The following is a 14,093-nucleotide window of genomic DNA, read 5'->3' as shown; positions in this document are numbered from 1 at the left end:
CAGGTCGACCATGGTTATTTTCAAGCGTTCTCTCAATGATCGATTTTTTCTAGAATCTAATGGATTTATTCTCTGGCTACCTTCTCCTTTGCACCCGGGTATCATAAGGGACAGCACCGGAGGCGAAACTCGGACTTCTGGGTCCAGGTTGGATGGATAGAGGGGCAAACACCTGAAACCGAATTCTGGTTTTATACATAGCTGTGAAGACTCATTACAGAGTAGAGAATCAGGGAGGAAGATGGAGCACCTGATATTTGGTATGTGGGAGTCTAGGAATGGTCTGAGCATACAGTTTTAACCCTTAATTTTGCCTGATTGAAAGATTTGTTAAGTTCCCGACAAGTGTGTGTGGAAAAGGAGTAAAGAAGGTAATATACAGGTTCATACTGAAACTACCTTCCTTACGTGTCTCTTGAGCATTAGAAATAGCTCTAAGAGAATTTGGTTTTTTAGTAGAGACAAAGTGTCTAAGCGATCCAAATCATTGAAGGAGGGCTCTGGTCTTTGAGGGCAGGGAGATTAAAATCCCACTTCTGCCAATCATTTTTGCATAGGCTCTTCCATAAAGCAAGCCCGCGGGGAGGTCTGGGGAGAGACCTTCCAGTCTTTGGCTGTAGTACTTTGCTTTTGGGGGAGATGATAGTTTGGCAGTGACACGTTCAGGGAAGAACTTTGTCTTTATCGTAATCAATTGAGGATAAATAAGGTTCAGTTTGAAAAACCAAGTTTTCCCATATTTCTCCTTATTTTTCAGATCTTTGGTCAAGATTCGTAGTCCAAAAGGATAGAATTTTCTTTTTGTAAAAAGATTCTATGTTGTATAGAATCCCAAACCTGAAAAAGTGTTAAATGGACCCGTTTTACCTCTTTACCAGCGCCAGCCACCGCCCTCCACCCCACTCTCCCACATCATCTTGCCTTCCAGATTCAGCCTTATACGCAAACATATTCATTTTTGTACTTCCTTCCAGGGACACTTTTTGCACATGCAAGTGTGTGCGTATATATCATTAACCCACTTTTTACTCAATGATAGTGTATCCAGCACACTCTTGAGCACCTTGATCACTTCAAATATCCTGGAGTCATTCCCATAAAAAAACATAAAGAGCCGCTAGCATTCTGCTGAATTTACCCATCCTGTCACTTTTGCCCAGACAACTAATGCTGCTGTGAACAACTTTGTATCTGGAACATTTCACATGTTTGTGAAAAATTTCTGGATGCGGAATGGATAAGTCAAAGTTAGGCATGATGGCAATTTTGATGTCTCTTGCTAGTAGTCATCCCTAGAAGAGTTTATTAAGCAGCAATAAACATTTATATCTGCTCCCTAGATGCTAAATATCTCATATCTTTACATTCATTAAAACATTTAATCTTCAAACAATTGTATCAGGATATTATCATGTTTACCCACACTTAACTGGTGAGAAAACAGGCTTTTCAGTTTGAACATCTTGCCTAAGAGAACAGAAAGATCAATCAAGTTTAGATATCTATGTCTGAAACAACAAAAGGTTTTCTTTTTTTTTTTGGCCAGTTTGATAGTTGAAAAATAGTATCTCACTACAGTTTTACTTTGTCCCCCACCCCCACAATATTATGAGACTTAGATCTTTTCAACATTTTAAAAGCCACTTATTTATCTTTTCTATGAAAGGTGTCCATTTTTCTGGTAGGTGATTGGAGGTTTTTTTCTTTGATTTATGTTATCTTGATATTAGAGGAATTCATGTGTGTATGTATGTGTGTGACAAAGTATGAATATTACTTTTTTTGGTCAGTTATTCATTGGTCTTTTCACTTCACTTGCAAGTGTTTTTTTGTTTTTTGCTTTGTTTTGTTTTGTTTTTTAATCCATTTTGAAGCTATTTTGAAGTTCACAAACTGACGAAAAACAGACATTCTTCACCTAATAGGAATCTGAAGTGTTCATGTTTAAGGAGGTAGGAGAGGGGTTCTGACATATTTAGCCACAGAAGTCATGAGACTATTCTCTGGCATTTGTTAAATAATGAATTTTGCCATTTAGAAAAATCCTGGAATTCCCAGAGTGAATTTTGTTTGGTCCTGTTGAAGGAATTATTCTTCCTGGATTCTACTTATTAATATTTTATTTGAGATGTTGATCATTAGATGTATGAATTGAATTGTTCTCAGTAGGGGTTAGATAGGGCTTCTAACTTGTTTTTTTTACTCTCTGATTAGGAGTGGCTTTTGTTATGCTTTTCTTCTATTTTATGTGTTTTTAGATTTTTAACAGTGAGTGGGAATTAATTTTATAAACAGAAATGCATATGTATTTGTTGTTATTGAGAGAGAGAAGGTTCTTTGAGAAGCAAGGATTCCTCTGACACATTCCCCACCCCACCCCACCCTGGACCTGAATGGGAGAGTGCAGAAGGGCTGATTCCAAGAGGTCTGTGTTCTGTGTTCATGTCACAGCAACTCTATGAGCAGCCAGACCCACCCAGTGCTTTTTGGATGGGACAAGGAAAGGTCTAGAGCACTTTTGAGAGAAACAAAATACTGAAGATCTAGGTGAGGTAGCCAAGACAGCAGGGACAAAGGGAGAGAGGTAGACTTGGCATGACTCCAGACATGATATGGGACTGGGAAAACACCACAAGAGGCCAGCTGCTGCAGAACGTTTTTTTAATTTGAGACGGTGATAAGAATGAGTTTGAAGTTGGGGAGACTGTAGGTGAGGAGAAAGCCCATCATTCAGAATGAAGGGACATCGCTGCCCAGGTGCCATGACCTGAATGCACTAAGGGACAGGCACCAAGGAAGGCTCTGGTAGGGTCCGACCCACAGGGGCTTTGGGACCCACCATCATGGAGATGCCCCTCCTTTCACGTGACATGAGGTTTCTGCTCTCACTCTGTTTTCAGAGATCCTATAAGAGAACTACAGGAATTAGGGAGAATAAGGGAAGACTCATCAGGAGTTTTAACAATGCATGTCTATCTTGGAAGAGAGAAGAGGCTATTAAAGAGATCTTGAGAGTCTTGCTGCCAGTTTCTGCTTTCTTTAAACCTTCAGGATGGGGAAAGGATGGATGTCAGGAATTTTGGGGGTTGCCTTTTTAGGGTCATGGGTGATCTGAACCATTTATTCATAATATGATTTTCCTTTGGAATGGAGTGGGAAAAACTTGACACTTTGGGATCAGAGAGTTGAGAGATAGGTTTTCTTTCCCTTAATCTTCCAACACACACACAGGCACACACACACACACACACACACACACACCTGTGCCTGTGTATGTGCACACGCACAGATTTTTGGGCTGTACAGGGTTTATGGGTTTGGTCATATGGATGTTGGGTAGCAAGGATGTGGAGCAGAGGCAGATCTTTAAACATGTTTTTCAGGTGGAATGCAACTTCTGACGGTCCCTGACCCTTCCTATTCGCTTTTGAACTGCTTCAGGTACTCTAGGATGTCTGACTTGACTGTACTGACTGAAGCCCGGTGGAACCAGCGCATAACAGGGACTCCATCAGGCCCCACCAGGAACTTCTCAAAGTTCCAGCGGATGTCATGGACTTTCATGGGCTCCCAGAAGAGTTGGCTTGATGAGCCCAAAAGATCAGAGGTTGGAGGGCAGGAGTTCTGGAGCAGAGATATGGAAAATAGAAAGACAGTTTATTTTTGCTTCTGTGTGGTCTAGTCTTATCTCCACCCCTAGAAATTCCACTCACCAGTATGTATCTCAACATATTAACTACTTGACATGTTCCTAATGAACCACAAACATTTTAATACATCATTACCAGTACAACCACTACCAATCAAGCAAGAGTTAGACAGTATGATAGTAAACAGAAAACATTTTTCCTTTCCCAGTCTCTCCCTCACTCTCATGATTATATCATGGTGCTTCTATGAAAGACTATCTTCTGTTTTCCTTGGTAAGTCATGGCATTTGTATAGCTTTAGTTTCTTTAGCTGAAAAAAAAAAAGGGTCCTTCTATCCTGGGCTTCTGTGGTTCTAACACTCTGTGACTCTAAAGTTAATTACCACATTGACGTTATATTATCCATTTCGATGTTTGTCTCCTTGATTAGATATGAATTCCTTCAGGGAAGAGACCATGCCCTAGTAATATTTGTTAATTCATTGTGTAGCAAATTCTTGCATATAACTAGGAATTTGATAAATGATTGTTGTATGAATGAGTCATTACCATTCAGTAGGGAAGGTTAGTCTATGTTGGAGCTATTGTGTTATATGTTTCCTTTACTTGAAGCTAAAGCCTCACAACAGATAGTGCCACGATCCATGAACTTATCTGAGCATTTCTTTCCAAGAGTCCAAACTCAGTCCTAGACTTGAGCCCCATGCTTCCAGGGTATCTCTACCTACCTGACAAATCCATGCCAGGTTTATGGCCACTTACCTTCAGGAAGGTAAAGACTTTCTGTTCTTTTTCTCCGTTTACATCCCCTTTCTCAAAGAGCTGAAAATTAGGAACAAAGCCACCACCTGGACGTACATACCTGCAATGAACCAGAGTGTTCCCAAGAGGATCCAAATTAAGACAAGGATGGATAGAAATGGCCACTGCAGCTTGACCACAAAAGGAAATTAGAGATAAAGAAAGAGAGGTTGTAGACACGGAAGGTGATGAAGGAGAAGTCTCTGGGAGTCAGGACTTCATGCATAGGCCTTATGGAGACAATAGAGAATTCCAAGAAAATTGGAAGGCAATGTTTTAAGCTTAGGATTCTTGATTCATTTCTATTTCCTATATTCTTTCCTTTTCCCTGTGCATCTTTTCCATTAGATTTCCCCTGGTCTTATCATCAAAGAACTCAAAGGTAAGGAGAATTATTGAGCACCTTCAGCAGAGAAAGACTGAATTCAAAGCATCACAATCATGGTCTTGATCCCACTCATCTACTAACCACCCCAGAAATTTCCAGAATGAGAAGCATCTAGGTAGAATGTGCAAGGAACATCTTGACAGAGCCTCTGCAGAGTCCCAAGCAGGCACTTACTTGAGCCCCAAGAGGATCTCTGAGTTCTTGGCTGGTTCTTGTTTTCCAAATTGGTTGCTGGGAAACCCCAACACAACTACACCAAAAGGCTTCAGCTCCTCCTGTAGTGCATTCAGTTCTGCAGGTAGAGAATGAACAGCATGGATATCCCAGACAACAGCCCTACCTTGAGCAGTAAAGACCACTAGTTTATCCATTTATCACATGAATAAGATGATGACTATGAAGGGAAAGGTTCAAGATTACAGAGACTGAGGAATCAGAGAAGAAGTTAGAACACAGTTTTCCAGAAACTCATCCAGAGAGCTGCCATTTTTCTTGTGCAATAGTTCCCATGAGTGGCTCCACTTCATCATCCAATAGGAGCCCCTCTTAAAAAGCACAAACTGGTCAGTCCTCTGTGGGAAGGCTCCTGTTGGATGCTGAGAAGTCAGATTTAAATTCCATTGCCTTCCTTAGCTGGTGGATTGATTGGTTGATTGATTGATTGATTGATTGATTGATTGATAGATCAAAAAATATTGCCAGGACAAGGCAAACGAAATGGACATTCTACCCTCTTCCTTCTCCTCCTACTATGCTCCGTGGTGACACAACCTGACACTCTAGTCACATTCCTGGAAACACTCTTTCGTGCCTTAACCTGAGGGTTGTAGTGGGAATCAGAGAAATGCTAAGCCTAGCTCCAGAGCGCTCTCTACCTTCTTGTCAGTTCCAGTGACCTAACTGCTGCCATTTTCCTAGAACACTCACTGGGATTCTAGGCTATGAACTCCAGACTGCTCTTTACCACTGCCAGTAACCCTTCCAACTGTCTGTCTGGACTTATACTATTATTTCTATCTTCAGCCATTTTCAGTTCAGATTTATCGTCTCCATGACAGCACAAGGCAATCCCATTCAGACTCAGCTCTATCTGCAGGCATCTCCCCTCAAGGACCTCTTCTTAAAGGAAAGTGCTTTCCTGTTTTTATATATTAATTCAGTTATGATCCCTTTTATCTTTAACCATCAAGAATATTTCCTTCCTATTGCAGAAACACATAGCAGACCTTGGTCCAATCCTTTGACAAGTTTCTTTAACTCTCTCAGTGTCCTTATCTGGAGTAAAATTTGAATGAGATGCTCTTCACAATTCTCATGAACTAGTTTTATAAATTATAGCACAGCAATACACTGAAAACGTGTATCTTAAATTGAATGAGGAAACTCATCAAGTGGTGATATACAATGATATCAGAGATATTTTATTACATGAAAAAGCAAGGTGGAGAATCATTTGTGTGTGTAAATATTTGTGTATTTTTCAAAAGATGAAATATCAATCCTCTCTCCTTTTGTTACCAGAAGTCATCAGTGAGAAAGATAAAATCAGCCCCTGAAAACTAGATTCTGGGTTGGGAGTCACAACTAGGGCTTGGTGTTCTGTTGAATGTAAACAGCTTCATAGAAGGTCAACATCATGCAACAAGTGATGAATCAAGACAAAAACCATCAAGACAAGGACCCCTCATGTTTAAATCTGTTTTAACCAGACAAAATATGTACAGTGTCCAAATCACAAAACTGAGCAAGCATCATCCTATTCTTACCAATATAAGTGCTGCTGCTTCTTTACCAGTTACAGTTTTAGCCTTGCTTGGTTCCTCCTACTCTATAGATATGATTTATTAAGACACCTGATCATTTAACTGTGCCCATTTCCTCATTTTCTGACAGCCTCCAATCCAGAGCAGAGCTTCAACACCTTGACCCCGTCCCCAAATTCCCTAACACAAGCCCAGATCCTCAAAAATGTCCTTTCTAACACCTTCTTGCTGAGAAGCCCCAGGGTTCCCTACAGTATATGTTCTTCCTCAGGGCTCCAAGTGACAAACTCAACTACAGGTATGTTCCTGGAGGTCTTTGACTAAATCTTTGGGAGAATCTTAGTTCTCAAATCTGGAAATAATTCTCCTGGTATTCTACGGAGCCGAAAGAAGCAGGATTTAGGGGAATATCATGATCACCTATCACCCCTCTCCCCATCCCCCTGCTTCCTCCCAATAACAAATTAGCAAGACCTTCTGGAATGAGAATATGGCATCGTGGAGCTGACAAAGCTAGTTCCAGAGGAGTTGAAACATGCATTCTTACCAGGATACTGAGCTGCCAGGCCTCAATAGGTGGCCACGTTGACAAAGAGGACGGGTTTGCCCGAGTACTGCTTGAACTGGATATACTCCTCGCCATTGAGGGTGAGGGCTCCATACTCATAGATGGTGCCTGTCACCCCCTTATAGCAATCCATCTGGAATGTAACAAAAATAACCATAGTGATGCGATGGTAAGATCGATAATCCCCAAAAGTTGTGGACTTCTTGAAACTCTAAGAACCAAAGAGAGAACTCTCTAAGTAATATTTTGAGTTATGGCTGATGCCACAACTAGAATTTATATCTTCTAACTTAAAATCTATTTTGTAATGGGACAAGCACTTTATAAACCTCTTCCCATTCCTGGAATATTAATATATTTTATCTCCATTCTCCAACGCACTCTCACCCACATCCTAACACCCTGTTCCAGTTGTCCCAGCCCTTCTAAAATCTTAACAGATTTTGCCAGATTTTCTCATAACTTTCTCTTACTCATTTATGTAAAACTTGTGTCTTACATAAATTTCTCATCTGTATATTCTTACACTGTCATTTCATTCCCCCAGAGCCAGAATTTACTCCTCCTCTCAATCCCATTGAATTTACTTCCTAGAGCTTTGCCAGTGGGGGCTCACTGGTACCTACAAGACTCATCCTTGATATCTCTTTCTTCTTTTTTAAATTAAAGAAAATGTTTATTGAAGTATAGCTGATTCATAATGTTGTGTTAGTTTCAGAATATATACACATATATTCTTTTTCAGATTCTTTTCCATTATTGGTTATTACAAGATATTGTATATAGTTTCCAATACCACTTTCTTCTTTTCTCTATATAAAATAGAAAACAAAGGAAACAGACTTCCTACCCACAAGCATGCTAAGGAAAAAGTAAGACAGGATCTTTTAGCAAAAAGCTAAAATGTTGTTATTTGAGGAGAAGGATTCCTGGAGATGTAGAGAAAAGTACAGAATTTTAGATTGATTTAAGTGGGCTTCAGGGGATCTTAGTCCATGAATGTCTGCCCCAAGCAGTGAAGGAAATGCTTGTGGGTGAGTGCCTGTGGGGAGAGTGAGGCAAAAGAATTCTTTTATCATTTCCTAAGTCTGTGAGTTCTGTCACTAGGATACCAGGCAATAGCTTCCCCTTCACTCTCCTTGTTGTAGAGAAGGAGGCTGACTCTAGGGCAGGAACCCTCCCTGTGTGTCCATACAGCCATGCATGTCAATGCGCACACATTAATCCAAACATTTGGGAGCATTAGCCTAAGAAAGTCACTAGGAAAGGGTTGTCATCTAGATGCCTGCATTGTCTTTTGCATTCATACTCCCTCAGCTCTGTGCTAGTATAATTGTCTCTAGTATTTGCCTTTCTTGCCACTGCAATAAATTCCACACCCAATCATGCAACAGCTGCTGACTCAGATCTCGGTACCCCCTTTTTTTTTTTTCAGAGAGGGGACATGATCGTATGACAGCTACCAGTCTTTATATTATATTTATGATATAACCCTATTATATGTACCATTTTAAACTTCGCATGAACCCAATAACAAAGTGTGGTGTGAGGACCTGCACAAGTATCATCTGGGAACGTGTTAGAAATGCAAACTCTGGGCTCCTTTAAGACCTACTCAATCAGAAACTTTGGGGGTGCAACCCAGTAATCTGGGCTTTAACAAGCCTTCCCGGAGATCCTTATGTGAGTTGAAATCTGGAAATCGCTGCACTACCAGCTGGGTTTTCTCTGGATTTTAAGAAAGGAGACAACAGGGCCAATAAAAGATACCTAACTGCTTAATGCCACAGTGAGAATGAGTTTTTGAATGAATTTGCCTGATTTTAAAGTTAAAACTTTTTGGAATCTCAAGTCATTTACTTCAGTCCTCACCCTGCATCCTAAGACACATACACATACCTCCTACAGAATGGCTACCGACACCCAGAGTGGGGATTTGCAGGGCATCAGGCGATTTGGAGCAGCACGGAAAATTTAGAGCCAGTCCTCTGATCTGAGCTTTGTTCTCCCCTCACTACACCACCTCCTCTAAAATGAAAATTGGCCAACAACCCTCTTGGCCTTTTGTGTTTTATTATTCCCCTCAAAAGGAAAAAGCCTGTCTTTCCTGATGCTGAAAGCCTTCTGGAACCTCAAGGCTGCCCGAGGCTCCGGACCAGAGTGGAAGGGACAGGCTCAGGGCTATTTAGCGGCCACCAGGGGGAAAGTGGCAAGGCCCACAGCAGCGAGAGCTGCCTGCGTCCTTCGCCCACTTTCGGCCCAACGCCCCGTCGGGTGCAGGGGAGACTATTCACATAAAAGAGAGGCGGTTTAGGGGAGCCTCTGCCTCAGGGGACAGCAGGGGCGGTGGCAGATGTTAAGTTAAGAAAGGCTGGGGACTCTGATCTTGTCCTTGGTAGAAGAGGAGAAGGGAGAACTCCTTGCCTCCCTGGCGGCCAATGTAGTCATCAGGGGCTGACATCAGCCTGGGTTCTCAGCCTGACACTCACCTTCACCTTTTGCTGCTGCGGGGTCGGCTGAGCGAAGCCGACCAGGAACAGTGGGAAAAGACAGGAGGCCCAGAACTGCGGGATCATGGCTCACACCAGGAGTTCTAGGAGAGTCTCAGGTCCCCAGGGATCTTGGCTCCTTTTGAGCTCCTGGCAGGGACCAGTTTAAAGATGCGCCCTCCAATCGCAGAGCAGCATTCACGCACCCGCCAAACTCCTCCCACCCCGCGCTCCCTCCCTCTTCCTCTTGGTCCATCTCCCCAGCCTCCAGCTCCTGCTCACTCCCCCTCACTCCCCTGCGCCCTCCCGCAAGCCCTGAAGGTTCAGCATCCTTATTCTGGCAGGTAAAGCTGGGGGCTTCCCTCTTTGGAACTTAAAGCACTCTCTCTACCTTCTCCAACTGCTGGCTCCGCATCTGGCAAGTAGAGCCACCACTGCTGAAGTGGACTCCACTTTTTAAAATCAGGATCTTCATATGATTTATATGCAAACTAAAGTTTGAGAAGCATTGTCCCAGTAGACTATTGCGGGGAGCCGCTCGTGACGGAGGGCTGCCGAGCACAAAACTTGGGCGTAAAACCCCAAAGTGCAGGGCGCCAGGCTCTGAGATTGAGGCTGCCGAGCACAAAGGTTGGGCCTAAACTCCCACAGTGCGGGGCGCCCGGCTCAAAGGTCAATTGAGTCAGAACAATCTCTGTCCCGCCACACCTTTATTACTAAAGAATGCACCAGGTGCGCTAAGCCTGAGGAAATATGCTTGAGCTACTAAGTCACAAAGGACCTTCAGAGGGAGAGATACAATCGGCACACAAATCAGTAATCTTTTTAGAGAACAATCACCTGAGCTAAATATATACGAGTCACGATGTTAGCCTAGAGGAACAATGTCTTAGCTTATCATCTTGGTTCCAGGAACTCTTAATCTTAGTTTTACAAGAACTGTAAACAATAATGATGTCTGTAACAATATACAAGTTAATGGTTTTAGTACACGCCTTAAAACAATACCTTTGCCTACAGGCAGGAATGTATGAGCTAATGGGTTAAAATCATATAAATTGACTGCAAGAAATAAACTCGTCGTCCACTCTTGACCTAGCGTCTTGTGGGCTAGAGTGAGACCCTCTCAACCCCAACTTGTCTTGTCTTGCTGTCTCTTTGTTACGTCTTTCCTTTTCTCAGTCCTGCAGCACAGATTTCTGGACCTGATCGATTGTCGGCTGGCTCCGACAGACTATTAATCCTTTGTCTTGTCCTCTGAAACTTTCATCCCTCAGTCAACAGCACACAGTATTTTCTCGTTATGAAGTCCAGATGTGGGGGGCTGAGCGTCTCAGACACTGTGCCCCCCAGAGAATGGCTTGTAATGCAGGAGGAACACAGAGGACAGATGCACAGTCAGTGGGAAGTTATCCAGGAGAAAGCTCTAAACTGTGAGCTAGGGAAATGCCTTGGGCTTGATGGAGTATCATTCTCTGTGAATTATTGTAATCATCTATGCCCCATTTACTCCATAAAACTATTTATTATGAGGCCCCAATAAGGTGATGATCAGAAAGTTGTTGGAAAGTATTTGAACCAGTGAAGAGTCACAGAGTTGTTTCTCTCTCCCCTCCCCACCCCCATCTGCTCCTGGCTGGCTTTTCACTGCCAGCTCAGCTTTACTAATCTCCCTTGTTTATTGACGTGATAATGTCTTCCTCTTCAGTTCTAAGCTGTTTTACATCCAGTCCCCTCCACCAGCCCTGCCTCTTCCAGGTTCACACAAAAGGCTTTCTCTGCTCCCAAAACTGAAATCTGGATGTGGTTGAATTCTTGTGAACTCAGTTGGAAGATAAGCTTTTTGTTATCTCAGATTTCTTAGTGTTTCTCAAAGGCCTATAATCTATGGCCTGATCAGTAATGCCTGATCCAGCCAGTCATGTCCTCAATGCATTTAGAGTAACCATGCAGAAGGCATTTAGGCACAGTAAGCATAAAATGAAAATGGTCTATAGCTTGAAGTACACTTAATAGCCCCCTTCTAGAAACTCTGCCTCCCATGATTAACTTTTAAAGCTAAAATACTTTTGCTTCACTTGTAGGTATACTAATCATCAGAAACATAATTTTCCCTTGCTGGGTGACCACTCATCCACATAGCGATAAGGAGTTGCAGAACAGGAAATAACATCCGTCTCGTTAAAGATTTGCAGGAGCATCATGGCTAGCCCAGTGTTGAACAACTGCAGGAAAAAAAGATTACCCTGTCCCCTCCAAGGTCTGGCCGGCACCGAGAAGTCTGCAACCACTCGTCACCTCTTGACCTCACTACCTCCTATTTCCCCTTCTTTGTAGCATAAAAGAAGATTGTGTTCAAACCTGAACAAGACGTTCTTTAGGACTTTAGTCTGCCATCTTCTTAGTTTGCCAGTTTTCTGAATAAAGTCTCTATTCTTTGCCCCAACACATGTCTCTCGACTTACTGGCCTCTTGTACAGCGAGCTGTACAAACTTGGACTCAGTAACAATGCAAGGGAAGTTTTGCTGTAGTTTCCTTTTTGCTGCATTTTTGTCCATGTTTGTGTGTACTATTGTCTCATCCTTGAAGACACCTCGAATCCTGGGGCTGGCTGTGGCCCTAATCCCCAGACCTCATTGAGGCAGCTGGCCCTGAAGTAAAGTCCTCCTGTAGGCTCTGCCACTATGGCCAAAATTTCCACCTTCATCTGCTCCAAGAAGTAATTCTAGGGTTTGCTAACACAAAAGGGACAATGTGTGAAGAAGAATGTGTACTTTCCCAGGTAAGACCCATGTCCATTATTTCTACCTTGAAGTACCAGGTACCACTGTGTCCATGCACAACCACAGGCCTCTGAGACACCCACAGCACCCACAAGAGCTAAGTAATTTATCTGACTACAGAACCAGACATCCTCCAACAAGGCACAGCCTCCAAGCTTCTGTGTGATCCAAGCCTTGCTCCTCCCTCAGAAGGATGCCCATCTCATCAACACTACAAACCCAAATCCAACAATTAGCTAGGGGTAGGGGTTTGCCTTTATGTCCTTTCACATTTCACAGTCTTTTAATATTTCCTCATTGTTTAAGTAGTTCATATCCCTTGGTCATCTAATTTGACCAATTTTCACCTTGAGAAGACTGAGAAGTGACAGTATTGACTCAAAAAACTCTAAAATTTTAGTGCTCAAATATTTCAGCTTCTTTAACTCATGTATGGAGAGACAGAGACCCAGAAAGTGGAGTGGTTGATACTTCTGACCTTCCATAGCCTTACTGAAAAAACCAGCATTGACCTCTGCCACTTGTACCCAGCAAGTCAAGTTAGGAACAACCAACAGAAGCTGGCCAGGCTTGACTTCTCCCATTTGACTCTTACTCCCAATGGTTCAACACCAGGTTCTAGTCTGGTAGGTTCCTGAAGCTCTCAAACTATCTCAGGACCAACTTTGTCTACTCCCTGCACAACAACCTGCAGGATAAGTCAGTAGGAGCAAGTGATGCTAGGAAGAATCTAGTCCAAGAGATAAAATGGGGATGTGAAAGAGTAGAAATAAGAGAGTGATAAAGGGAGACAAGAGACAAAGGAAAAAAGGACACAAGGAAAGAACAAAGTATGAAGGACAAGCAAGGGAGGAGGAGAACTAACATGTATCGATTCCTTTCTTACCATGTATCAAGCATATTTAGATAGATTTTCTTATTTATAAGCTTAAAATTTTCTTCATTGTATAAATCAGGATAGTAATAAAGAGGAAAAATGGTTAATTTCCTAAAGTTACAGACCTAGTAATATGTCAGACTGGGACTCACATTCAAGTATGTTCTGATCCAAAATCTAAACTCTGTAGTAACCCAAGTAATGGCTCCCAAAGATATCAGATTTAATCCCTGGAAACTATAAGTGTTATCTTACAAGGAAAAGATTTTGCAGATGTGATTACATTAAGGATTTTGAGATGAACGGATTATCCTGGATTATTATTATAAAGAGAAAATACTTATTTTAAATTCTACCAGAAGTGTCAGACACCAGGCCCCAAGGTCCACTCAGTAAGAGCTATTAGTCTCAATAGATTTACCTTCACAATAAGAAAAAACTAGAAAACACAGATCCACACAACTGTAAGAGTATGCAAGGAAATTAGTCAGTGTTTTTCAGAAAAATAGAACCAAGGAGATAGATAAATAGATAAGTAGAGTAGATAAACAGATAAAGAGGTGGAGATAAATCTCTATCTCCATCTTTTTATCCATCTATCTCTTATATCTCTTTATCTAACTCCTATTGGTTCTTTTTTCTAGAGATAAATAGATCTATCTACCTATCTAATTCATCTATCCATACAAAAAGATTCATTATAGGGAATTAGCTTACATGATTATGGAGGCAGTCAACCAGCTGGAGACACTGGAGAGCTGATGTGTGTTAAG

At 42.0% G+C, this 14,093-nt stretch overlaps 1 protein-coding gene across 2 annotated transcripts; it reads right to left on the bottom strand.

Moving 5' to 3' along the window:
• Nucleotides 1-3,365: 3,365 nt before the first annotated feature.
• GPX6 (glutathione peroxidase 6) lies at nucleotides 3,366-9,746 on the bottom strand. Of its 2 annotated transcripts, none has more exons than XM_006215246.3 (5): nucleotides 9,660-9,746; nucleotides 7,150-7,303; nucleotides 5,014-5,131; nucleotides 4,413-4,512; nucleotides 3,366-3,624 (listed from the first exon to the last, which is right to left on the bottom strand). In XM_006215246.3, the coding sequence occupies exons 1-5, from the start codon at nucleotides 9,744-9,746 to the stop codon at nucleotides 3,418-3,420; spliced, it is 666 nt and encodes a 221-aa protein (XP_006215308.2). In that variant the 3' UTR covers nucleotides 3,366-3,417. The 2 variants fall into 2 exon arrangements, with proteins under 2 accessions (XP_006215308.2, XP_015104242.1); XM_015248756.3 differs by having other exon boundaries at nucleotides 9,666-9,746.
• Nucleotides 9,747-14,093: the final 4,347 nt, after the last annotated feature.

This window comes from Vicugna pacos, chromosome 20 (assembly GCF_048564905.1).
Source record: "Vicugna pacos chromosome 20, VicPac4, whole genome shotgun sequence".
In the NCBI taxonomy this organism is placed as follows: domain Eukaryota; kingdom Metazoa; phylum Chordata; class Mammalia; order Artiodactyla; family Camelidae; genus Vicugna; species Vicugna pacos.
This window is presented reverse-complemented; position numbering and strand designations above follow the sequence as displayed.